This window comes from Salmo trutta, chromosome 18 (genome assembly GCF_901001165.1).
Source record: "Salmo trutta chromosome 18, fSalTru1.1, whole genome shotgun sequence".
Lineage (NCBI taxonomy): Eukaryota > Metazoa > Chordata > Actinopteri > Salmoniformes > Salmonidae > Salmo > Salmo trutta.
The window spans coordinates 22,161,690-22,188,002 of record NC_042974.1 but is presented as its reverse complement, the minus strand read 5'-3'; the positions used below and the strand labels follow the sequence as shown (position 1 = coordinate 22,188,002).

At 42.2% G+C, this 26,313-nt stretch overlaps 1 protein-coding gene across 1 annotated transcript in view; it reads left to right on the top strand.

Annotated features, from left to right (window-relative positions):
* The window catches only part of LOC115153011 (sorbin and SH3 domain-containing protein 1), a 71,460-nt gene extending 48,406 nt beyond the window's left edge, over nt 1-23,054 (top strand). The window contains exons 14-25 of the mRNA XM_029698010.1: nt 1,907-1,956; nt 5,117-5,292; nt 12,220-12,296; nt 12,572-12,745; nt 15,857-15,903; nt 16,241-16,355; nt 16,800-16,925; nt 17,208-17,402; nt 18,977-19,075; nt 19,840-19,892; nt 20,225-20,331; nt 22,481-23,054. Coding sequence (XP_029553870.1) covers nt 1,907-1,956; nt 5,117-5,292; nt 12,220-12,296; nt 12,572-12,745; nt 15,857-15,903; nt 16,241-16,355; nt 16,800-16,925; nt 17,208-17,402; nt 18,977-19,075; nt 19,840-19,892; nt 20,225-20,331; nt 22,481-22,548 — 1,287 coding nt within the window. The 3' untranslated portion in view covers nt 22,549-23,054. The remainder of the gene's footprint in view (nt 1-1,906; nt 1,957-5,116; nt 5,293-12,219; nt 12,297-12,571; nt 12,746-15,856; nt 15,904-16,240; nt 16,356-16,799; nt 16,926-17,207; nt 17,403-18,976; nt 19,076-19,839; nt 19,893-20,224; nt 20,332-22,480) is intronic.
* Nucleotides 23,055-26,313: the final 3,259 nt, after the last annotated feature.

Below are 26,313 nucleotides of genomic sequence, written 5' to 3'. Positions count from 1 at the left end.
CATCCGCCTAGATTCGTAAACAGCTTTAAATATTTTATGTGTCCCTTAATTTCCACACATTACACACAAAGAGACATCAGATGTTGGCAATATCTGTCTCAAGTCCTTGTTTGACTTCAGGGATCTTGGCATGCTAGTGACAATTGTTCATGCATATGAACTTTCCATCGTTAGTAATATTATTTTGTACTCCACTTTATATTGAATGTTTCACATTGAAGGATAAATCATATTTTCCACCCAAAATATGAGTCTTTTCAGCTTGTAATTGTTATTTCACCTGCCATACACTAAACACATATCCATACATGTAATGAAGATCCCTGGGAATCCCCAGGCTTGTAAATCTCTTGTAAATAATCAGAATGAGATCCCCTTCCTTTAGTTCAGATAAGTCGCTCACTCCTATTTCATGATTATTTTCCATCAGAGCAGTGTAGTGTCAGCTCAGTTACTCACAAGTACCAGGGGACACCATCTATTTCATCCCCTGTTGAGAGGGACTGGGAGATCAGTCAGCAGACCTGGGTTCACTATTTATAGTCTTTCAAATACTTGACTGTTTACTTTAGCCTTCTTGGAGCGCCAGATGTGTGGGGTTGCAGATTTGCAACTATTATATTGGCTCCATTGCGCCAGGCAAGCTCAATCGAGCCCAGCTGAAGTATTTGAAATGATTTCCAAAAGCGTTTGAACGACAGAGAGGGATAGGAAGACAAGAGAGTGAAAAGACACAGATAATTCAGTGGCGGTGGCATGTTCTCGAAGAAGGGCGCCTGTGGAACATTTGGCTTTATAAATAGATTAGTCTATATACCTGCCAGGCTGAATTCTGATCTTATAAAGATAGGCATTCATTTTGAAAGGTTATTAATGATCCTCCTCCCCTGGCAACCAGAGGGAAGGCATGTTGTGGGAAATGAGCCTGTGCAGGATGCTACTGGTCTGGTATGGTCATCTGTTTGGGATGGGGCAGGGGTAGACATGTATGGTTGGGGGAGAGGTGCTTTTAGAAGGGCCAGGCTGGCGCTTGGGATTGTGTAATCTTATTTGCAAACAACACTTATGCTTTTATTCATAGCCCGCCTGTCATGTCTGTTATTTTTACACTCTGTGATGTCCGCATGGAGAAAAGCAACAGAAACAGTGGTCTAAAATTAGCCAGCTCTGAACCATTCAAAGCGCTAGCGGGTGCTACCCCACCAGCGAATGGCTCTTTTGTGTTTTAGTAACCGCCCCAGAATAACGTCAAATACGATAACTATGTGTTTTGTCAGCTCGCACGGCAAAGTCCTATAAACAAACGTATTCACTCACCCTTTCCTTGTTTGTTTGTGTATGTCGGCCTGTGCTTATACTACATGGCATTGTGTCAGTTTGACTTTATTTGTGTGTTATTGTAATGCCTCTGACTGTGTTTCTCAAGGCTTTTATTGTGTTTTGGGATTGTTGTTATCAGCATCATACTGTGATGATATTTGTGTGTGTGTGTGTGTGTGTGTAATTTGACCTGCTTGCACCACCAGCTGGTTAATTGTCCCCTGGTCTGGTCCAGTGGTAATGATAGTGACTCAATACCAGACAAAAGAGAGGCCCTCTGTGAGGGACACCAGCTCATTGGCTGAGCCTAGTGACAGCCCCCTCCCTGACCGATGCACGCCCACCCCCCTCCTCACTGCCGCTTGTTTTCTCCAACTTGCAAGCGTGCCAAAACACACGCTTGCTCCTCCGTGTAAAAGCTTCGTTCAGCAGAGCTACCAATCCCAGGCTTTGGAGACACTTCAGACAGACACACGAGAAAGAGAAAAGAGAGCCAGTCACCACAGCTAATGCTCCTGCTTCTATTCTAGTTGGAAGAGACCTTCCTGTGGATTTATCAATGACTTCTTTGTTTGGTCTGTTGCAGAGTGCCCCCTCTTTTAGCCCCCTGGAAACACCCGCCGAACTACAGCAGTAGTAAGTCCATGCTTCTCTTACTTCTATGCTTCTCTCTTGTGCTTATCTATTCCGAAATGTGTGTTTGTCTGTGTTTAGGGCACGTTTTTAGGAGTGCTGTCAGCAGGGGATTTTAATCATTTTAACACCCTGTGGAGATTTCTCCATTTAGGGAAGGGGGGAGACTCCTGCTGCTTCCTGAGAAGGGGGGGACAGCATAAGAGAGAGGTTCCTATTAACGTGTGTAAAAGCTGCCAGTACAGTGTGTCCTCTGTCTGGAGAGGTTTTTGGAGGTAGTGGTGGTGAGGACATGGCTACTATATGGCGATTTATTTAAAGCTGAAAGCAAACAGCCCCCGAGTCAAACCTGGATAACATTTGTGAGTGGAGAGAGACAGGGAACTCCGCTCTATTCCACCCTACAGCTACGTAATTTGATCCGTTATCTCCCCAGAGTGGGTGTGTGAAGCCAGCCTGAAATCTTCTAACAAGAATAACTTTGATATGGAAGTGGGTGTTCGATCAATAAGCAAACCAGCAGCGTTACGACTTTGATCTCTTTGTTTTTTGTCAGCAGAGATTTATTTGGGGAATTCTAGCCCTTGCCATGGAGAACTTCTTGTGGTCCAATGGCAGAACGTTCTCACACCATTTCTGTTTGGAACTTTCCATCTCTCCCGAAACTTCTATTTGGATTTCACAGCATGATATTCCCTAACTCTTTTGAATAGTTTATTTTTCCTCAAGGATCTTTGATGTCGTTCATTGCCGCCAGCTCATTGGATATTAAGTAACACAGGTTATTGATAATGCCATGCACTGTATTGGAATGAGTTAATTAACAGATACATCTGTCTGTGTACTTATTATATTATGTCATCATTTTTATGAATGCTGCATGTTTTAACTTATTTCTATTGTCTAGATGGATTTCTGAAAGCATTAAATCAGTCTAAAGCCTTTTTCTTTTTGTACATTTATTTGTAAAAGTCTAAGAAATATGTTTAGTGACTTGTCGCATCATCTGCCAGCAAGTTGTTATGGGCATTTAAAATATGCTAAAACAGTTTCTGGTTAACAGCCAATCACATTTGCACATTACTTTAATGTTTTTTCTACAAAACAATCAGACTGCTTCATTGGCCCAAACTGGTTTTGATTTGATAATGTTTATTAATGTTTATGATGCAAGTATTGCATCACAGCAGTTTGTGTACAAACCCTATCATCTGTTAAAGAAATTCGTTTAAAATTGTAAACTCCTGAGATGAAGCCATAAGTCCCACAGGCTTTCCTCAAAGGGTTACGAGACACATGTTCAGGGGGGAGAGTTTACTGAGGTTTCTTTGAAATTAAAGGCCTAGCCTATATTCAAGAACTTTCTAGTACACATTTACCTCATTGTTGTATACCACATTGCTTACTGTATACAGACGTGTATAAACAAGGGACCAAAATAGATATTTTTGGCTGATTTCAAGATAGGTTAGCAACAGACATGTGTACAGACAGTATTCAATTGTTAGCATCTCAATCAAATGTGAATAGTCTATCAGGAGTAGGCTTATATTTCCAATATTGCCATTTACAAACAGGGTAGGCTACTATCAAACTATTCTTAGCCTTGCAATATTATCCATCAGTAACGATCAAAATCTCTTCCTCAATACATTTGTATCACATTGATTCCAGCTGGTTAGATGCAATTGGGTAAGAACATCTTCAGATAACGGAAGCTATGCAACTGCTCCATAGCCTACTTCTGGGGCCACTGGCTCCCTCTCAGGCAATGGGATGTCTTATGACCTCACATAGACTCTTCCCAGGAAACCACCTGAGATGGTTCCAAGGCGTTATACAGCCCCTGTAGCCTGGTAAGGGGTACCTTATTTGAATACTTGCATATACTGTATAAAGTACAGGTTTTTATTGAGTATGAATGCAGTAGCCCAAATGGCTGGTTATTCTGAACTATGAAAAAGGTTATTGTTGAGGGGGTTGAATAAACAAAAAAGGAGGCATGGCTCTTCCTCTTAACGTTTTACAGGAGTGGGCTATATCAGGGTCACAGTGTTTCTTGGTCTTAAACATGGTAGTTTTAACATGGTTATGGGTAAATGGGTTTAAAAAAAATAAGACACCTGTACCATGTCAGTATAGAGCTGAAATGTATTCAATTTTGAGTTTGCATTCCAATAGAACAACCATTTGATATAGAAACACTTTTTTTTATGTTGATTAATTATGAAAAATATGAGTAACATTTCACCCATGAGGCCACTAGAGGGTGCTTCTGGTCATTCAACTGCAGGAACTACACTTAAACCTGGCATTATGTCAGAGGGCCAAACTCATTTGGGGAAAACCTGCTACTCTCCTCACGCCTCGCTGTACTTCACTTCTGGTCTCAAAGATGTCTATTGTGTCTCCAAATGTTTTTTATTGTTAATTTACAGGACAGGAAAGTGTAATATCCTGCAATGGAAATTAGACTACTGTTGTGTTACCCTGCAGAGATACTGTGGGTGGGTGGAGTAATTCACTGTGCTGAATTTACTCCACTCAAAAAAACGTTGTTTTCAGGCTTTGTTACATTTTTCCACATTATTAACTACGTTACTGGAAATTGTTAGTTTAATGGCCTCCACTCATGCATGGCAGCATAAATAGAAAGACAGGGAGGCATCAAACTCTCTCCTGAGACAGTGGCATTTGAAGGAGAGTAACCGTAAAAAAAAAGTACAGATGCATAGCAGAGTAACATGTAGGAACGTTCAGACAATAATATTTGAAATCTCTCCCATTGGCCTCCGTGGAATGCAAAGTTAAGGGCAGTGAGCACAAGTGGAGTGCTGTTTTATTTTACGTCTAGGTCCAAATCTTTACACTCCTCATGTTTCCCTAATAAAAATGAACAAAAAGGCTGAATCAACAAGTAATCAACCACAGAATGTGTAAGATAAGTCTATGGCAGCTCACAAAATTGTGCCAATAAAAATAAAAATGCTTTATCTTTTCATAAAATGCATGTTACTCAAATTGTTTTACTCAATTAAACTGCACTTAATTACCAACACTGGCATGTATTACAGCATGCTTTCTTCTAGCTAGCTGGCTGTCCTAATCAGGCTTTCTGAGTCAAGCTGCTTTTTAGGTTTAATATTTTCATGTTTTGCTCTAGCTCCGGGTGTAAGGCCGGACACAGCGAGGTGGAGAAGGATGAAGGATCATCCAGCAGCGAGCCAGCGGCTCCAGAATGTGACCGCCATGTTTACAAGAGCGTCCTGGAGGGCGGCGACATTCCTCTCCAAGGTCTGCGGGCCATCAACAAGCGCCATGCCAGCACCTCCTCCAAAGGTAGGATTCCACTCCACACATGCGGCCAGTAAAGAGGGGGTACTGAACTGGCTTCACAGTGGGACTCTGAAAGGGGTTTTTACCACTCAGATGGAACCAAATTACTTGGGGATGGGGATATTGGGGATGGGGATGTTGGATCATAAAAGTATCTGTTAGGGATACACGTGTTTCCTTTTAACTTTGTGTTGAAATCCACATGTGTTTTTGCTTCAGGTTATCACACCAGAGGCCAATCATCTTTCAGCATAAATCTTTTCTCAGACGTTTATTTTTTAAATCATTGATATCATGGATGTTTCACCAAACTGTCCATATCCGCTTAGAAATCCATCGAGAGTTAGGCTGTTGAAGGTTTTCCTGCTAAATCAATGGAGGCTATCAAGCTAACCTTGGGTTGTGCCCTCATCCTACAGTTATCTGCCTCTGCAGACCAGGCATTCGTTGGAGAGGCTTAGGGGCAGGGCTCCAGAGTGTTCTAAAGCCAGGGAGCAAAGGTCCAGGCGAGGGGACTAATGGGGAGGAAAGGGGGGGATAAACAGGGCTCTGGTTTTCTAGGCTGGGCCAGACAAGGGTGAGATAAACAACAGGGACACAGCCGAGTGGTTAGGCATGAGGAAGTCAGCTGTCAGAGGGAGGTCAGAGGATGGAATTCCTGCGCACATGACCAGGGGAGAGAAATGCGAGGGGGGGGGGAGGAAAGGAGGGAAGGGGAGGAGAAAGGAAGGGACAGTTCGGGCACCGCGTGGCAATGTTGCCCCAATACATAGCCAGAATTCCAACTGGCCATGCAAGGCCTAGTCCTGAAGTCTAAAAGTAAGAGAATTAACCTTTGCACCAGTCCGTTTAGAGTTTGTTTTTGTTTTTGGCAGATACACAAATGTATTCTTTTTAGAGGTATTATTAGTTTATGTAAGCTGTCTGCGCTCCTCAATTAATAATACATATTTGTTCTCTACAGAATTATTTTAGATGGTCAGTACTGTATCGTGAAACAAAGATACCAGATAACTTGACTGAAGTTCAAGTCCCTATCCGATAAAAGTCTTGACTGAAGTTCCTTTTCCATAAAATGTGGAACCCGCTATAAAGGGAATTCCGCCCAGAGTCATCTTGAGCCAAAGTCAACTGACTAGCACGCTCTCTCATTATGGCCTGCCAGAGACACAGCACCTCAGCTCTGTGGGCACTTCGTTACAGTACATTACAACAGAGCAAGATAAAGTGCAGAGAGAGCTTCATCATGTGGTCCTGCTTCATGCTCTCTAAAACAATAATGGCACACTTTGTTGTCACAGAACTTTGCTTCCTGCAGGCCTTTCTAGTGGCTATAATTGTAACGTCCCCTTACGGTGCCTTGCAAAAGTATTTGCCTCCCTTGGCATTTTTCCTATTTTGTTGCATTACAACCTATAATTTAAATGGATTTTTATTTGGATTTCATGTAATGGACATACACAAAATAGTCCAAATTGGTGAAGTGAAATTAAAAAAATAACACAAAATAACTTTCAAAAATGGAAAAGTGTTGCGTGCGTATGTATTCACCCCCTTTGCGATGAAGCACCTAAATAAGATCTGGTGCAACCAATTACCTTCATAAGTCACATAATTAGTTAGATTGAACACAGGTGGACTTTATTTAAGTGTCACATGATCTGTCACATGATCTCAGTATATATACACCTGTTCTGAAAGGCCCCAGAGTCTGCAACACCACTAAGCAAGGGGCACCACCAAGCAAGCGGCACCATGAAGACCAAGGAGCTCTCCAAACAGGTCAGGGACAAAGTTGTGGAGAAGTACAGATCAGGGTTGGATTATAAAAAATACCCGAAACTTTGAACATCCCACGGAGCACCATTAAATCCATTATTAAAAAATGGAAAGAATATGGCACCCCAACAAACCTGTCAAGAGAGGGCCGCCCACCAAAACTCACGGACAAGGCAAGGAGGGCATTTATCAGAGGCAACAAAGAGACCAAAGATAACCCTGAAGGAGCTGCAAGCGCCACAGCGGAGATTGGAGTATCTGTCCATAGGACCACTTTAAGCCATACACTCCACAGGGCTGGGCTTTACAGACGAGTGGCCAGAAAAAAGACATTGCTGAAAGAAAAAATAAGCAACCACGCTTGGTGTTTGCCAAAAGGTATGTGGGAGACTTCTTCCAAACATATGGAAGAAGGTGCTCTGGTTAGATGAAATAAAAATGTAGCTTTTTGGCCATCAAGGAAAACGCTATGTCTGGCACAAACCCAACACTTCTCATCACCCCGAGAACACCATCCTCACAGTGACGCATGGTGGTGTCAGAATCATGCTGTCTGTATGTTTTTCATCAACAGGGACTGGGAAACTGGTGGAAATTGAAGGAATGATGGATGGCGCTAAATACAGGGAAATTCTTGAGGGAAACATGTTTCAGTCTTCAAGAGATTTGAGACTGGGGCTGAGGTTCACCTTCCAGCAGGACAATGACCCTAAGCATACTGCTAAAGCAATACTCGAGTGGTTTAAGGGGAAACATTTAAATGTCTCGGAATGGCCTAGTCAAAGCCCAGACCTCAATCCAATTGAGCATCTGTGGTATGACTTAAAGATTGCTGTACACCAGCGGAACATATCCAACTTGAAGGAGCTGGAGCAGTTTTGCCTTGAGGAATGGGCAAAAATCCCAGTGGCAAGATGTGCCAAGCTTATAGAGACATACCCCAAGAGACTTGCATCTGAAATTGCTGCAAAAGTTGACTCTACAAAGTATTGACTTTGGGGGGAGAGCGGATAGTTATGCACGCTGAAGTTTTCAGTTTTTTTGTCTTATTTCTTGTTTTTCACAATAAGAAATATTTTGCATCGTCAAATTGGTAAGGCATGTTGTGTAAATCAAATGATACAACCATTCCAAAAATCTATTTTATTTCCAGGTTGTAAGGCAACAAAATAGGAAAAATGCCAAGGGGGGTGAATACTTTCGCAAGCCACTGTATAATGTGATATTCATGGGAATAACATTAGTATTCAACTTATTCAGTGTGGGGTTGCTTAAACAGGATACTGAGGGTAGATATGACTGAGCCAAAAATACAGACTCGTTAGAATAATGTAAATGAGCATTTATAGCCTTCTGCTGTAGGCAACATCCCTGTAGAGTTGCTATCACAACAGCTGGTGGCGGTTGTGGGTCATCATTCCCTACTGGGTTGTGTCATTCTTTATTGTGGTAGGACTAGCACATCTCTCACTCAAGAGGTGAGAGTCAACCATGACTACTCATCTCAGCAGGTGTGTCTTCCAGAATATTATGGTGTAGTCGCTCACAGGGGCGTGTATGACCTTGCTGTTTTGACAGTTCTATTTGAGACTGTGTCCTGTGATGGACCCTGGAGTTGGAAGGGCTTTCTGGGTTAGCTGCAAAAAGTTAAGGGCATTCCAATTCCTCAATGCTGAGGCCTAGTTCGTAAGTAGTGCGTAGATGGGCAACGGAGGCTTATAGAGTAGTTTGTATTTCTTATGAACTCTTATGAGCTGTTTATTGCATCATTTTAGTTCATACTGATATCACAGCTACTGTGGATTCTGTTCTGAGGTTTATTGAAATATTTGAAAATGTAATCTGTTATTTAATTTGATGTTCGAACAGCAAGCGTACCAACATTACATCACATAGCATTTCATGCATGACCTACTGCCCTGCTCTTTGCCCTTTTTGTTGGTTCACTTCTTTTATGTTACTGCTTACGATCACTAATCATTTAATTATGAATAATTGTGATTGAATAAACATATCAGCTCCTGTGAAACTTACGAGACACTTAACGTGCATTTCTAGCACTATTCAGAATCAACATGTTCACTGTTCCACTAAAAACAAAGCATTTTACAAGTGGCATTACTAATAGTATAACAAAGTCATTTGTTACTTGATGTGAAATGCATCACGTACTTTTCTCCCTCATCAACTTTTGATGGACATTGTCTTTACTTTAGAAATGTGTTGACCCTGTGTTATTTTCAGTGTGTGTGAATTTGTGACCATTAACCTAATATGCTGTTTATTCTGTTGTCCTGCATGCTTGCCAGTGGATTATCAAGGTGGGAATGGCTATATAATTTCACCATGCTCTTCTGTAAATAGTCGATCAGTTCTTGCCAGTAATGCCCTAGGTTACCAGCATAAGAATAAGAAGCCCTTATCTGCTGCCAAAGCCTGCATACCCCAAATCCTCCCCTCTAAGTTCAAACCTAAGCTGATACCCCCTAGTGTTGACAGCCAGGGCAGGAGGACTGCGCCTGCCAGGCACCCAAAGGCACACAGCTGTGAGGATATATACACAGGGAGCACAGCCGCAGAGGCCCAGGAGAGTGGACTAAACTCAAACACACACAAAAACTCCAATGGTCTCCCCCTTGACTCTGAGGCTGGTTTAAATAATGGCAGCCCTGCGACTAGAAGGAGCACATCTGAGTTCTCCACTCTGTACCGGAACATGCACAGCATCCAGAGGCCTTCCTGCTCAGTGGGCTCCAGCCCCCACGGAAGTGTCCGTAGCCTGACCTCCCTGTTCGAGAAGGTGGGGGTCAATGGAACTGATGGGGAGGGGGATGAGGCAGGGGAGAACGTTCCCGGGCGGGACGCCGTGTCATCGCGAGTGTCAGAGTTTGAGCTGATCATCCAGCACTCCAGCCCGTCTCCCACACGCTCCTCCTCCATGCCAACACTACCCACCGGCCAGAGCCTCACCCACAACCACAACCCTGCCGACCTCTTCATGGCGTCCGCTGTCTCGGCTGAGTCGCTGCTGGTCACTGTCCCAGGGCACACTGGGCAGACAGAGGGCTGCCCTCTTGAGGACACGGACGGCAAGGCAGCCCGAGAGAAGGCGTTTCTGTCAGGCAGCGAGATGGTGGGATCCTCTGAGTACAGTGACACGCTGAGAGCCGAGTCCCTCTCTGGGACTGAGTCAGAGACAGAGCAGCACGGCCCCACAGAGAAAGCCCCAGTACCAACAGAGAAAGCCCCAGTACCAACAGAGAAAGCCCCAAAGGTCACTATCTTTAGAACCTCAAACAGTCCCCCAGCACCAGTCACCCCGTCCGCTTCCCCACACAACCACCACCACCATAAACCCAGCAGCAAGTGCAAAGGCTCCTGCCCAGCTTCCTATACCCGCTTCACCACTATCCGGCGGCATGAGAGGCAGCAGCAGGCCACGGCCCAGCAGGACAAACTGTCTACCCAGGAGAAAATAAAGAACTCCTCCTCTCTCCCCTCGAACCTCTTCCTCATGGGCCCTGCACCGTTCAGGGTGAAGAGGCCTCTCCGGTCTCACCAGGCCAAAAAGACTCTCTCAGCCACTAAGGTGATGGCAGGTCAAACATCACAGACACATTTCTATGATCACGGGCCTGTCATTCCACCGCGCCTCTCTTCCTTGGAGGTGCTGGAGAAGCTGGGCAACGGGGAAGGTGCACCCTCCGACAGTGACAACAACCTGACTAATAGGGGAGTCTTGGACGCCAATGGGAATCTTCTGCAGCCGCTAGCAGCTCGCCGCAGAGGTGGCTATCTCCTCTCCATATTTTCACCTGAGTGTCCCTTCTCCCACACACCCGTTGCCGATCTCTATGGCCACTCATTGTGTTTTTTTCTCCAAGCTTTTCTTCTTTGCATTCTATCTGTATTTTTCACAACGTGATGCTACCACCTCCCATATTTTTTGTCTGTGTGGTGTGTCACAGTAACAATGCAGTGTTCGGTTCAATTTTCTTGCCTGACAAACATTCTTTTCCATAAACCCATCACAAAACACTTTTGTAACTTTAGTGCATTCTGACAACTTTTGGTAATCTATTTATTCAGTGACACATCTTAAGGAGTTATACATAGCTACATAAAAATGTCAGAGGCCTACATGACACTTCTCTGAATTGTGTTAAAGTAGATTGGCTAAAAGGGATTCATTTAGATACAAATGTATTGATCTTCATGTAAAATGCCATGTAATGTTGGTGTAGGCTATTGTTATGGCAATGCATATGGCATACAGTATACACCCTCAAGTAATGCGTTACCATATCTTTTATAAGGCTATGTGCTTTCGGTTTTTGTCAGCTTTGGCGTAAGCAAATGTGCTGTGTCGGGTCTGTTTTCATCTGTCATCCTCCATTTTATCATTCTGACAAGACTGGAATTTCAAGTAGAGAGACTATGTGCTTCCCTCTTATTTCTTTATAGCTGGTATTGGTACTTCCTGTCTATATTCTGTGTAATAATACATGGATTTATGTCTCAGAGGTTGGTCATTGCAGGGGTTTTCTAATGGTGTTTGGTTTGAGGAATGGTGAAATGTCTATTGCTAATGGCTGCGTGTGAAGCAAGATGAGTACTGTAGTACAGTTAGGGATAACTGGGATGAAGAAATGAAACATGTCAGTGTGGAAATCAGATGACTCATTGGTGATGGGTGATATGCATTTACATTGTACATCAACCATATCATAAGTCACATTTCTTTATCTGAATGTTTTGTACAGTATTTTGTTTCCTCTATAGCCATCAACCTCTAGTATTTTTTTTCATAAAACAGGCTAAATAAAGCTGAGTCATACTGTGTTTATTGTTTTGTGCATGTGGGAATATGTTATTTTTTTCAGTGTGTGTATCTTTCCTTTATCATACTGCAACGGACACCTTTTCTTCAGAGCATGTCTAGTTCTATATTTTACAGTGTTCCCTTGCATTGTCAAAATAAGTTTTATACATCTATTGGAATAGTGATATTGCAATAGGGTTAGAGCTATTTCTTTTTTTATTGAAATATTATAGATATTGAAAGCAGCACTATTGATGAACTCTGTTATGGGAAAATGTTGAATCCCTTTGGAGAATTTCAGGACATAATTGATTTATTTTTTGTATTAGATTCAGACTCCTTGACCCAAGGAGACCTTGGTGACGGCCTGGATGAGGTGGTCAGGAGACGCCATGGAGATAAAGAGGTAATGTTTGTTTATTGTTTCTGCAACATTTATTTTGTAGTCCTCTCTCAACAAAATCTGATAGGGCTTCACTCTCCTTTTGAACAATAAATATTACTAAAAACTGTCCAGCGTAAACTAAAACTGTGAAATATTTCCACAATATTCAAATTGCTTTACTGATCATTTCCATCCTCCATCTTGGAGTTTCTGTGATCCTTAAAACTATTAATGTGGCATGCAAAAACGAGTAAAATGCTAAATAAATGACAGATAATGATATGTTTCCCTGACAGAAAATCTTGGAAGAGCAACGGCGGCTGAAGAGGGAGCAGGAGGAGGCTGACACAGCATCGAGGCGACACACGGGAATTGTTCCCACCCACCATCAGTTCATCACTAACGAACGTTTCGGAGACCTGCTCAACATCAACATCAATGACGCAGACAAGAGGAAATCCGGATCAGAGGTACAGTACAGTACCATCCCTCTCATTGTGAAAAATGACAGCTGTTTTGGTGTGTGTGTGCAGTGGCGGATCTAGCTTGTATGGCTCCCTGGGGAACCCCACCTTCAGCCCACCCCCCCAAAAAAGCACCATTCTGCACCAACTGTCATTTTTATTCAGACATTTGGAACAACTAAAATAAGTAATCATAACATTTAAAAATATTTACAAAAAAATAAGACTCAAATATCTGAAAGAAGTAACAAAGACAAATAGAAACAAATTTGGGTCGATTTGGCACTCGAGCATCAATACATTACCCATCCCCCAACACTGTCAACCAAGAGTCAAGACTAAACCATTTCACCTTGATGGTGTGCAGACTGGGTTTATATTATTCTTAAGTATTTCATACAAACCAGAAAGAAATGCAACAATATGTCTGTGCAACTATATATTCACAGTATTACAGTACTAATGCAATTAGTAAAATCCAAGTTAGAGGTGCGCTATTTGATAGATTCCCCCACGCCCCCCTACCTCGGGCTTCCAGTGGGGAGACTTGAGGTCTACCTACCCCCGCCCCCCTCCCATCTTGTACTTCTGAGTGGGAGACCTTCCCAGGCAGTAGTCTGCCTAGCTCACCAACTACAATCAGGGCGCCCACTCCAACAAGGTTAATTGACCCACAGTCCCACATGGTGACATGATATCATTGACATGATGTGCAAATGAGCTATAGAGGGCGGCACCCGGCCCCCGGAATCCGCCAGTGTGTGTGTGTGTGTGTACTGTACTGTACTGTACTGTGTGTGAGTATGCTGTACTGTACTGTGTGTGTGAGGGGAGGAGAGACAGTCGGGTTCCTGCTTTCACAGATGGTTTTGTCAGCTGTGACCAGACTTCAAAGGGTTGAAGCAAACGCTGTACATTTGAGTCAGATGTTACAGTGATTAGGACATTAGTAACTCTGGCTTGAATCATTGTTCTGCCTTTTTACTGCTTATTACGTTCAACATGGGTCAACACCCACTGATGACTATAACCAGGGGCGTCATGCACCCCAAAAATATTTTTCAAACACCTGAAACAGCTTTTTCCTGCAATCTAGAGCCATAATCGTTATGCTTAATTCTATGTAAAAAAAAGAAGTATATTTTTCTGCATATCTAAGCATACATCATGAGCTGTCTGTATCCTCCTGACTGGTGGTCATTTTTGAAGTCTACCAGCCTTGCTAGCAGGCATGCCAGCTAAGATAGTTGCTGGAAAGGAAATCGCTCAGGGAAATCGGAAATCGCTCAGGGATTTCACCATGAGGCCAATGGGTGACTTTAAGAGAGTTTAATGGCTGTGATAGGAGAAAACTGAGGATGGATCAACATGGTAGTTACTCCACAATACTAACCTAATTGACAGAATGAAAAGAAGGAAGCAGGTACAGAATAAAAGTATTCCAAAACATGCATCCTGTTTGCAACATGGCACTAAAGTTACACTGCAAAAAAATTGGCAAAGCAATTAACTCTATGGCAAGACCTGAAAAATGTTTTTTTTAGCAATGATTAACAACCAATTGGACCAAGGTTGAAGAACTTTGAAAATAATAATGGGCAAATGTTGCACAATCCAGGTGTGGAAAGCTCTTGGATACTTACCCAGAAAGACTCAAAGCTGTAATCACTGCCAAAGGTGATTCTAACATGTATTGACTCAGGTTTTTTTGTTTTTTTTGTTTTTTTGTTATGTTAGAATGTGTCTTCAACTTTAACATTACAGAGTATTTTGTGTAGATTGTTGACAAAAAAAATGACAAATCCATTTTAATCCCACTGTAACTACAAAATGTGGAAAAAGTCAAGGGGTGTGAATACTTTATGAAGGTACTGTCGTTATAAGGTTGGGAGATTGGGAACCTATCTGGGCTAGCTAAAGCCAACTTCATAAAATTGCCAGGTGGCTAGTAGTATTACAGAGAAATAACAACAACCCAAAATATTTCTGGGTAGTTTTAATTTTTTAAACGGTACAAATCTGAGGGGCATGTGACCCTGTGGGCATGACTCCTCTAACTACAACAATTTAAATATATTTACATCATGATTTGACCTTGCTTGCCTGAATATGGATGAATCAAGCTATTGTGATAGTAGTTGTAGCTATAAACACATTCCAAGGTTCAACATAACACTTTGTACAGGTTAGCACAATATAGGTTCTACAGTTTTATTCACCCACTATGTTTGTGATTTACCGTTTCAACATACCTTTTTACAATAACATACACTTCCCCCAAACATTTTTTAAAGGTTTTATTTAACCTTTATTTAACTAGGCACGTCAGTTGAGAACAAATTCTTATTTACAATGACGGCCTACTCCGGCCAAACCCGGACGACAAAGAGTATGCTCTCTACTCTACTCTATTTTCAGGGACCAGCTAAATAAATCTGCCAAAGTACTGTATGTCATCATGATACATCTGCCTTTCACTCTGTTTTCCCTGACACACACATTTACTACATTTTAATCGGCCTGCCTGCTCTTTTGGCATCTGTTTGACTGCAGCCACAGTAGCTCAGTATTTACCGCCATCGTACAGAAACAGTCACATGAGTCGTTTCATTCCTGTCATTGCTAGAATATTCTCAGTGGATCAGGGCACAACTAAAAACCAGATGAGCTCAGAAGTTAAATTTAGCACCCAAAAACATTTAAGCATTTTAACTAATTACCGTTGTATGTGACCAGTACAAATTGTTACTCTGGATTATATGTTTATGTTTTTATACATTCGGGAATCATATTATGTTATTATATTATTGTTAATTTGCAGTGTTTTATATGCTTTGGAGAAGAAAAAAAATGTTTATTGCAGCTTGACATGAACAAGAGATTTTTTTCATGTGCCTCAACTTTTATGAATAAATAATGTCTTACTTAGAGATACTGTAAGCACCAGCAGTAATTCACGTGAACATAATTGGAAGATTTGTGTGAACCTCGCAACCTGGCATGCAAGGCCAGCCTGAACTGAATAACCAATGTTCAGTACATGCCACAGGGCATGGGAGTCCAGGCTCCTTTATCCATCCTTATTTTCTAACAGTCCCTGCTTTGTTTGTTTTCCAGAGAACTCCAGCCCTGGCTCGGTTTGACTTCAGAGCGGAGACTCTAAAGTGGGTAAAACTCATTGACGCACATATCATGAGTGATTTCAAGAACATGCACAAAATACGTTAAGCTGCAGCGAAATATAAGCCTTGGTGTGTTGTAATCATCATGTGACTGTACAATATAGGCATTCGTGTGACTGACTGGTGGTTTATATTCATCTCCACTCTCACATAGCATTTTACACGTGGGTAGACCTCATTCTGAGTCTTATAGTGAAATGTTTCATGTGGTTGATATGTGGTCATATTTCTGCCTTTGTCATATTGCTCATATTTTTAATTTGGCATATTGTTGAATCCAATAGCTAACATATATGTTTGTCGTTGCTCTCTTTTTCAGGGAGTTACCATTTCAAAAGGGAGACATTGTGTACATCATTCGACAGGTGGATAATAATTGGTTTGAAGGGGAGCATCACGGCAGAGTCGGCATCTTCCCACGGAGTTATGTTGAGGTGCAAACACTTCCAATATTGTAACTGAAAATGAACTCTGACCTTTTTGTTACTAAATGGAACTCACTACAGTACGGTACAGACTGATGTGCCAAATTGACCAGTCATTGCAGTGTTATTATGACACAAGTCAATTCTTCAAGGTTATGACACCAGTCAGTTGAAAAGTTCAACAGTGGAAGAGGCCCATGATTGATATTCACTGGAGTCGTGTTCAGTAAGAAGAAACTGTTTTGAAACATGTAGGTGCCACCTTGTCCATGGAAAAACGCAGATATTTGTTTCCTGTTGCAAAATGTTCTACTACAGTGTTCCCTCTTGAATGTGACACTGTTACAGTACCTGTCATTGACTTTGACTGATTGCCTCCTGAACTTGACACTAGATCCTAACATTGACATTGACTGATGTGTATTTTGGGCTTTGTGTGTATGTTTTCTCCAGCTCCTTCCCCCCACGGAGAAGGCCCAGCCAAAGAAGAGTGCCCCCGTGCAGGTGCTGGAGTATGGAGAGGCCATTGCACGCTTCAATTTTACAGGGGACACGGTGGTGGAGATGTCTTTCAGAAAGGTAAAAAGAACTAGGTTTTAAGGGTATTGAGGTTCGGAGCAGTTGTAACATTTTTGTTCCTCTTTTTACGTAATACAGACGGAAATCACAAAGTATTGCAACATAGTACCATCATAGTTTCAGGATACAGGAAATACAGTATCCTTATCAGAAATCTTGTGTGTGCTGATGGTGTTTAGTTTGTGCTTGCTTTAATGTTATATTATGTTATCTTATACAGTATAATGGTTTGTTATATCATGCATCTAAATGAGCTAACGGGATGCCAATGTGTGTCTACAGGGAGAGAGGATCATCCTGATTCGCAGGGTCGATGAGAACTGGTACGAGGGCAAAGTCTCTGGCACCAATCGCCAGGGTATATTCCCAGTCACCTACATAGAGGTGCACAAACGACCCAGAGTAAAGAATGGATTGGATTACCCAGACCCCCCCATTGGCCAATCACCTCACCGCAGCCTCAATGCTTCCCCTCAGGTAATGACACGCTCCACACACACACACTCTCTTGTATAGCTGTATGTCCAGGAATACAACAATCCTATACACTCCAAGTTTGTCTCAGTTTTTTTTGTTTACTTTTGTGGACTAGTATTGCTATTTATTTTAACTTTATTATTTGTGTTTTGTTTATTCATACTCATGTCTAATGTTTAATCTTTCCGTTTCTGTCCCTCGTCCTCCTCTCTCTGGATGGTCATTTTGGTCTATAAGCTGAACCGTGTCCGTAACAACCGGCTCACCACATCCCCCCTGCCCCTCCCCCGCCGCTCTGTGTCCCCCGAGGTCCATGCCATCTCCTCTGAGTGGATCTCCCTGACCGTAGGGGGTGCCAGCCCCCCCACTGCCCCCACCCCTCCTCTACCCCCGCTCCCCTCCGTGTCTTACCGCTGGGGCGAGTACCTGCCCCCCTCCAAGTCTGCCAGCCCCGTGCCCCCCATCTGCGGCAGCCCCTATTGCATCTCCCCCATGGCCTCCCCCTCCGCCTCCCCCCTGCCCCCGCCCTACCCGCCCCGCCCTGGCTCAGCCACCCCTTACCTCACCTTCACCCCGCCCCAGGGGGAGGACTTCCTGCTCTCCCCTCCCTCTCCTCGTCTGTCCCGCAGCCTGAGCCCCTGTGGAGGGGCGGGCCTGGAGAGCTGGTTGACAGGGGCCAGTCCCTTGAGCATCCTGGAGAGGGAGTTAATGGAGGGGGAGGGGGCAGAGGGAGACAGGGGCACTGGCCGTGAAGCCCTGGGCAGCTGGCGAAATAGCCCTGCAGAGGTATCTGATCAACTGCATGGTGTGCAGTGTTGCATCTCGGGCTCACTGTGGTTAGAACTGGAGTTCTTCCCTCCATGAGCCACAATAATAGGATGTTTCCGTTGTTGCTGCCTCTAGATAGATAATTGTGCAATAGATAGTGAATGACGACTAACTGTAATGTTGACCTAAAGTTGACCTTCCTCCAATGCAGTCAGCAGAGCTTAACGACTCCTGTGTCATATTTTGTTCTGCATGTTTTTTTTGTGTGTGTGTGTGTGCGCTACTAACATGCACATGTTTGAGTGTTAAATTGGGTTTTCATATGAAGATTTATCTCAGGTGTTTGGAACGGAAACCATGTGACCGTGCATGATTTGTATTTTTTTAATGTGTTGAATGATTCAGAGGGGTTGCAGATTCTTGACCCCCACAATTATACCATCATATTGGAAAATATTGTCATAGAGAAGCCAATTTGATTACTATTTGAGGATTAAGACTGGTTTGTGAACAATCTGAAACAAATGTATGAATGTTTTTATAGAAAATAACTTTTGTTTGAGAGATATGTCTATGGATTTTTCTAACAAACAGTGTAAATTGACTTCCACTACGATTGTATTTACAGCACGCTGTTGGAAATGAATTGCATCTTCCAGACATCACCCAGTGGGTACACACTGGTTGAATCAACGTCGTTTCCATGTAATTTGAACCAACGTGGAATAGACGTTGAATTGACATCTGTACCCAGTGGGGAACTCCTATTTGTGAACCATAGAGTCTAATGTGTGTTCCTCTTACAGCTGGTGAAGAATGATAGCGACTACCATGGAAGAACCTCCAGAAGCCCTGTCATGTTGTTTGACATCCAGGCCAACAACATGAATGCTAACTCATTCACGGTAAGGTGCTGATTTGCCTTTTGTGGGCGACGATAATGTTTGAAAAGTGATATGTCTGGTATTTCTGGATAAGAAATATGTGGTGGGGATTTATTTATCATGATCTATGATGATCGCTTGCTTTAACTCATCACTGTTCATTTAACTGAACTTCATCTCTTAACTAATCGTTTATCCTAAACCCCATCTTAGCTTCAGGCTGTTACTTTTAGTTTCTGTGAAGAACAAGTCAATAAGATTAATATGACAGCATTTTTGCATGACCTTGCTGTCATCTTTTCCTCCCCACTAATTGTGCATATAATCTTTTGAATAGTGTCAGACGTGAACTAATAGTTCATTGTGACTGTGTTCATTCTATATGCCACTCACTCTAGTGTCTTGCTCTTCCATGCTTACCCCTCGGCCGGACTCCACCACCATCTCTTCTGGTGTTTCACGACTTTCCTGGTTTTTCCTGGTTTCTAACGGATCCCTCCCTTTCTGCCTTGCTACTCACTGGACCTCCTACCTCCCTTCTTCCTGTGCACCCTCTAACTCCCTGCCCTGCCCCTCTACCCAACTCCTTCATCTCTCCTTCTGGGCTGACTGGGAATTCTCTCTCTGACCTCTGACCTGACCACTGTCACTAGGAGGCGGTGTGTAATGAGATCATGAATATAGCCGAGACCTCGGTGAGGTACTGCAGCACCCTCTCCCCCCACCCCAATGACTCTGTCCTCCACAGACTCCACCCCAGTAAACAATCTCTCATCATTTCCCAGCAACCCCAGTCCCACAGTAGCAGCCCGGAGCCAAGCCGTCTCAGCTGTGGAATGTGAGTATGGCCGTCTGACGTCTGTCCCTACGTCTAGTCTGAGCTCTGGATACTCTGGTTTCTGTTTTACTGTTGTACTCTGACTTAAGGCCCCAGTTCAACCGAGTCATGTTCATTAGGGCATGCCACGGAAAAGATTTTAAAATGCTTTGCAATAGAAAACTAAAATGAGTCCCAGTAGTCGCTCCCTGTTTCAGTTGGTTTTAATCCATTTGGTGCCTATTGAACACTACCCTGGTCTTGTAAATACATCTCATATTTCTTTTTTGATACTATGTCTCTCAAGTCTTTTTGTGGTTGTAGTTCTGACTTCATGTAATGTTATCCTACAGTTTCCAGGCTTTGTACAGTTACGTGCCACAGAATGAAGATGAGCTGGAGCTGCAGGAGGGAGATCTTGTCAGTGTCATGGAGAAGTGCGATGATGGCTGGTTTGTTGGTATGTGCCTGGGGGCTCAGGATGGATTCCCCTAAGATATGGTCATAGTCACATTCATCCATATAGGGTTACAGCAGAGTGACAGCAGAGTGACAGCAGAGGCTAAAACTGCCATGTGGGTAGTTTCTCAGAAATTCGCATATAGAGGAGGTTCAAACACATCAGGCTCTATTTTCAAAAACCTAACACAATGGTCAATCTTAGCGCTGGCAGTAGCGCTATAGGTTTTGGGGTGTGTCTAAAATATTTTAGCTATTTTCACAACCGGAATTATTGGCGCAGTAGCAGGCGGTAGCTGGGTCTTGATGAATAAACAAGTTGTGGGTGCGTCGCGGCTTGACACCTCACTGGCCAATCAGAACGTGCTCAATGGCTAAATATGTGGTCACTTTAAGTTGTGTATTTACGGTCTTTTATGTATTGCGTTGTCATCAACTCCTAGTTAGTTAAATAGCCTCCCCCATATTTGCTAAATATGTTGAATATGTTTGCCGTCCACATTGTTCAAATTGCATTGCTTCAATATGGAAATACATTGTTTTGTAGGGGCTGTAGGGGCTAGGCCTACTGTAAATTGGACATGGACATGCCAAACGTAGTCAATAAGCAAGATTAAATTCACTAGGCTATTGATGAGGCCTATTATAGGTGAATGCACCAATTTGTAAGTCGCTCTGGATAAGAGCGTCTGCTAAATGACTTAAATGTAAATGTAAAAAGACAGTGTATAATTCTAATAAAAATGGGGCTGTGTCTAAATAGTTCCAGGAACCATAATTACTCCCCGTGGGCTTATAATACAGACAAGGCAACTTAGACTATGGAGGGTTTTACGCACGTCCAAACGTTACACAGGAGCTGGATAAAGATCCAATATAAAGAGAAAGGGGGAATGTCCACTCTCACTGTTTATACACAGGAGGTTGGTTGGTGGCACCTTAATTGGGGAGGACGGGCTCGTGGTAATGGCTGGAGCGGAAAAGGTGGAACGGTATCAAATTCATCAATTACATGTTTCCACGTGTTTGATGCCATTAAATTCGCTCAGTTCCAGCCATTATTATGAGCCATCCTCCCCTGAGCAGCCTACACTGGTGCACACGTAGGCATAAGGGCTCTTCGGCAGGAGGCATGGATGTTTGTCCTATACATTGAGTATTGTTTATTAAATAGTATACAGTAACCCTACAATAGGCCTAGTTATAACAAACATTTAGCCAATCTAGTATTTTGGGGGGGGGGGGGCTTCAAATATTTATCTACACACATTGCATTTGCATTTAAAAAATGCACTGCATGTTCGAGCCATGGACAAATGGATATTGCCCGAACATTATAATAAGATTAGCCTAACATTGATATAGCCTGTTAGTGGCTTTGCCACGTGAAAGGTAAACAAATGAACAGGCAAATAGCCGAGGCTACAAGCATATTCTGCACCAAGCACCGCGATTGGAATTCCTGCGATTGGACAGTTAGGTCCAACAGATGAAAGTGTAAGACACTATTTTTTTTAACAAAATGATCAAGGAAAAACAATAAGCAGTCTATTGTAATAACTTGATGTTTCTAAACAGACTTCCTACAGTCACTGACACCTTTCATTCGATAGGAATCTCACATAGGCCTAATGTGTCCTAACCTTTCACAGAAGCTGCATGGACAAAAATAATGTCCAATACAAACAAATACGGTAATGGCAGTTGATTCTTTTGCTGCTGGAAGATATTTGAATAAAACTTTGGTTATTGGCTACTGATCAGGCTACTATACGCCTCCGCTGACAAAAACGATGCCATAACCAATTGGATTACTGCTAAAACCAGCTTTTAGTGTCTTAAATATCATCAGTAGCGCTACTTGAAATTGGCACATGTTTTTAATGACACACATCAAATATTTCCACCACAGTGCAAGCGAGTTGATATAAGACAGGTCAATTACCAACCCTGGCGCCATAGCAAAGCTCTGGTTTTTAACAACTCGGAATTGCCAAATAGCGTGCGTTTGGGCCAAAAATAGAGCCCGTAGAGTTCAAAACGTATGTGTTTATGTTTATATACTCAATGGTAGTGGTTGCTATTATATCACATAAGTAGGCACATTTGATTGCAAAGACTAACAAATGTTGTTGTTGTTTCGTTCTCAGGTACCTCGAAGAGGACAAAACAGTTTGGCACGTTTCCAGGAAATTACGTAAAAGAGGTCAACTTATAACCTGTCAACAAACATTTATAGTGTGAGGAGAACCTAGCTCTAACCCTTGGTTGCCTGTTGAGTGTTGGGAATAATTACTATTACTATTGACTGTTTAAATTAGGACAGTCATTTAGTCAAGTGAATACGTTTGTCTAATGTAAGTGATCAGTTTGGTCTGAGGTATGTTAATGTGCATGAGTTGACGATAGGAGAAAGCTAGCAGATGACACTCTGCCCAATCGTCAGCATGGTGTACACATACCCTAACCACGTCCTGCACAGTACATGGCTGAATTTATCATATGATATTCTGACAATGGAATTTTTTGTAAAACAATTCAATGTCACACACTGCGGTATACACTGAGCGTACAAAACATTAGGAACACCTTCCTAATATTTACTTGCACCCCCTTTTACCCTTTAAACAGCCTCAATTCATCGGGGCATGGACTTAAGGTGTCAAAAGCGTTCCACAGGAATGCTGGCCCATGTTGACTCCAATGCTTCCCACAATTGTGTCAAGTTGGCTGGATGTCTATTTGGTGTTGGACTATTCTTGATACACAAGGGAAAGTATTGAGCGTGAAAAACCAACCATTGTTGCAGTTCTTGACACACCGGTGCGACTGTCACCTACTACCATACCCCGTTCAAAGGCACTTCAATATTTTGTCTTGCCCATTCACCCTCTGAATAGCACACATACACAATCCATATCTCAACTGTCTCGTGGCTTAAAAATCTTTCTTTAACCTGTCTCATCCCCTTCATCTACACTGATTTAAAGTGGATTCAACAAGTGACATAAGGGATCATAGGTTTTCCCTGGATTCACCTGGTCAGTCTGTCATGGAAAGAGCAGGTTTTCCTAATGTTTTGTACACTCAGTGTATATTCTTATACAGTGGGTATAGTACTTGCGGTGTGTTCTTGTTATTTGTTAACTACTATACGAAGTATTTTTGAAGCACATGAATGTCTATCTATATGACGGGGCAGTAGCAGAGCAGTTTATGGATCAAGAGAGCGGTTCTTATAACCTCCATGATGGATCAGGAGGGCTCAAATGTGTAGTTGATGCACTAAGAGAAATAGGAGCTGTTATTCATCAGCTACCTTTCAGGACCTATGTTGGGAAAAGTCGTTTTATTTCACTTTGAATGCAGATATATTTGAAGGCTGACATGACTTGCTAAGCCGTCTAGAAGACATTTTTCCCCCTAGTATAACCCAGTAACCAGTAGTGTTTGGTTGGACATACCATGAATGTACCAGCCTGTATGTGATGGGACATACTTGGACAGTGTCCAACAGACCATATTCCTTGGTTTAAATTTCCAAAACCCATTGACCTGACAGCGAACTTAAAGAAACAAATTTATAGGCCTGCTATATTGTGTATCATCGTGGAATGGCTTGATTTTGCTAGCTCAGAATGCACTAAAAGTTAGAAAGCTATGTTTGTGACAATGTAGTCTTGTAGTCTTTATACAAATAGCAGAACACTCTTACCTCAGTGTAGTCCAAAAGCTTCCAATTCCATTTTAGTATTGCCTCTGGTATCTATTCAAGGTCTGTACTATAATTCGAGCACGTTCATCTGCATGATAGAAATCCCAATGATCAAACATATTAGCTAAGCTTTCTGTCAGATGAAGTAACGAATGCAACCAGGAAGACAGGCTGTGCTATGTATGTACCTGATGAAGATAGCTTGTGCGTGTATGAGCTAATGAGTGAGTGAGTGTGATCGTCTGTGATTCCTGTGAGGTAGCTGGTGGCAGACAGCTGCCTAAACTAGACTGGCTCCAGTGGAACCACAGGACAGGCGTGGTATGCCACCTTTTTTTAAGCACTTAACTGTATCAATAGCTAGGTTTCCATCCAATTGGCGATAGATTTGAATGTGAATATTCGACAATCCACATAAAAACAGTATGCACATTTTCCCACCAGAGATGTGTTTGAATCAAATTGACTTGTTGTGGAGAAAAGGCTCTGCGTGATGACGTAGCGCACATAAATATAACTTTTGCGGTTAAATTCCCATGCCCCAAAAAGTGAAATGTGTTTCCATCGCATTTTCAACGCTACTGATGGTTTTGTCACAAGAATGTTGTGTTATATAGAGAATATGCCCACTCTGGTCTTGGCACGTGCGCTTTTAGCCAACAGTTCGCAGATACAGTGCGGGTAGGCTAGCCTACATGATGTGATTATTTTAATTGTCAAACAGCAGCCAAACATCAATTATCATGTCACTAGAATATTTATTGGAATGGAGCATTAAGCTCATCTCCATGCACTTTCACCACCCTGTAAAGTTCATCATAACTTATTTAATCTATAGCTTAATAAACTTCATGCTTTCCCGAGTTGTAGTGGGACGACCACACAACATGTCACATGACTCCAAGTTAACTTCGATATGATATTATATCAATATTTTCTTATTAAAGGTTACCACCGCCATTTCTCGCATAATTAATTTGACTGACAAAAAAAAATAACATTTGGAAAGTTTAGCGCCAAATTATTTTTTATTTTATCGGACATGTAATTTTCTTAGCATAAAAAGGTTAGTGCCATCATTATTTTGAGGTCTAGGCACAACAAGAAAAACATGACTAATTATCTTTGAGCTGGACTACTCCCTCAAGGAAGGTTGCTTTGAATTCGGATATCAAAGCATCGAAGCATCTCCTGTGAGGAGATATCAAAGCATCTTCCTGTGAGGACAGAAGTCCCCAATTTGAAAGCTTCATCAGATTTGTAAACTGGTAAAAGGCATGCACCATGTCAGAATACTGTATATTCTGAAAACTTGGTAGATTGAAAAAAGGATGCCTTGTGTTGTGGCAGCTCTACTTTCTTCTCTCTTAACTTGGTCATATCAAATTCTTCCTCTTTATGACTAACTGCTATGTGTTCTTCAGCGGAATCCTAAATGTCATCAGTGACAGTCTAGGTTCACTAGGCAGTATAACTTAAATTAGAGTATGAATGCAAGACTATCAACATCTAACTAGTAGTATTACCTTTTTTGTTTATCTAGTTCCTGGAGTGATACTGATTAAGATTATTTATATGTTACATATCTTTATTTTTCCACTTGATGAAGTTCGCTACAGTAGTGCAGTGATGATTAGCATTGACCAGATTGGGACGTGGTTTGGAGTTATTAAGTGGCTACCCCCTATCATGTTACCTTGTGAGATATTTATTCTACAATGAAGTACAGCTCTGCCTGTTTACTCATTTGTCTGTTGTACTTGAAAGGAATAGAAAGCTTAATTCTGTCAAGCTGTTACAATGTTTGTCCTTGACATGAGACAATACAACACTCAAACATTCAACATCGTTTATCCCTAGATTTTTTATAGCCAACATTGATGAGAATAGTCTTGTGTGACAGTTGTTTTTACCAAACCAGTTACATTGTGCTGAGTTTGTCTCTAAATCATTCATATGACTATCAAGAGGTATTTCGCGGCAACAGTGAAGCATAGATGTGGTGGTAACTTAATTGGGAAGGACGGCTCTTAGTAATGGCTGGAACGGAATCAATGGAACCGTATCGAACACATCAAACACATGGTTCTTATGTGTTTAATACCATTCCATTTACTCCATTCCAACCATTATTATGAGCCGTCCTCCCCTCAGCAGCCTCATGTGGTTCGACTGTATGGCCATCCATGTGTTTTTGTAAGTAGTGTTTCTTACATTTACATTTCCCCTTGGTCTGCTGTACATAACTGCCATAACTTATGTTTCTGA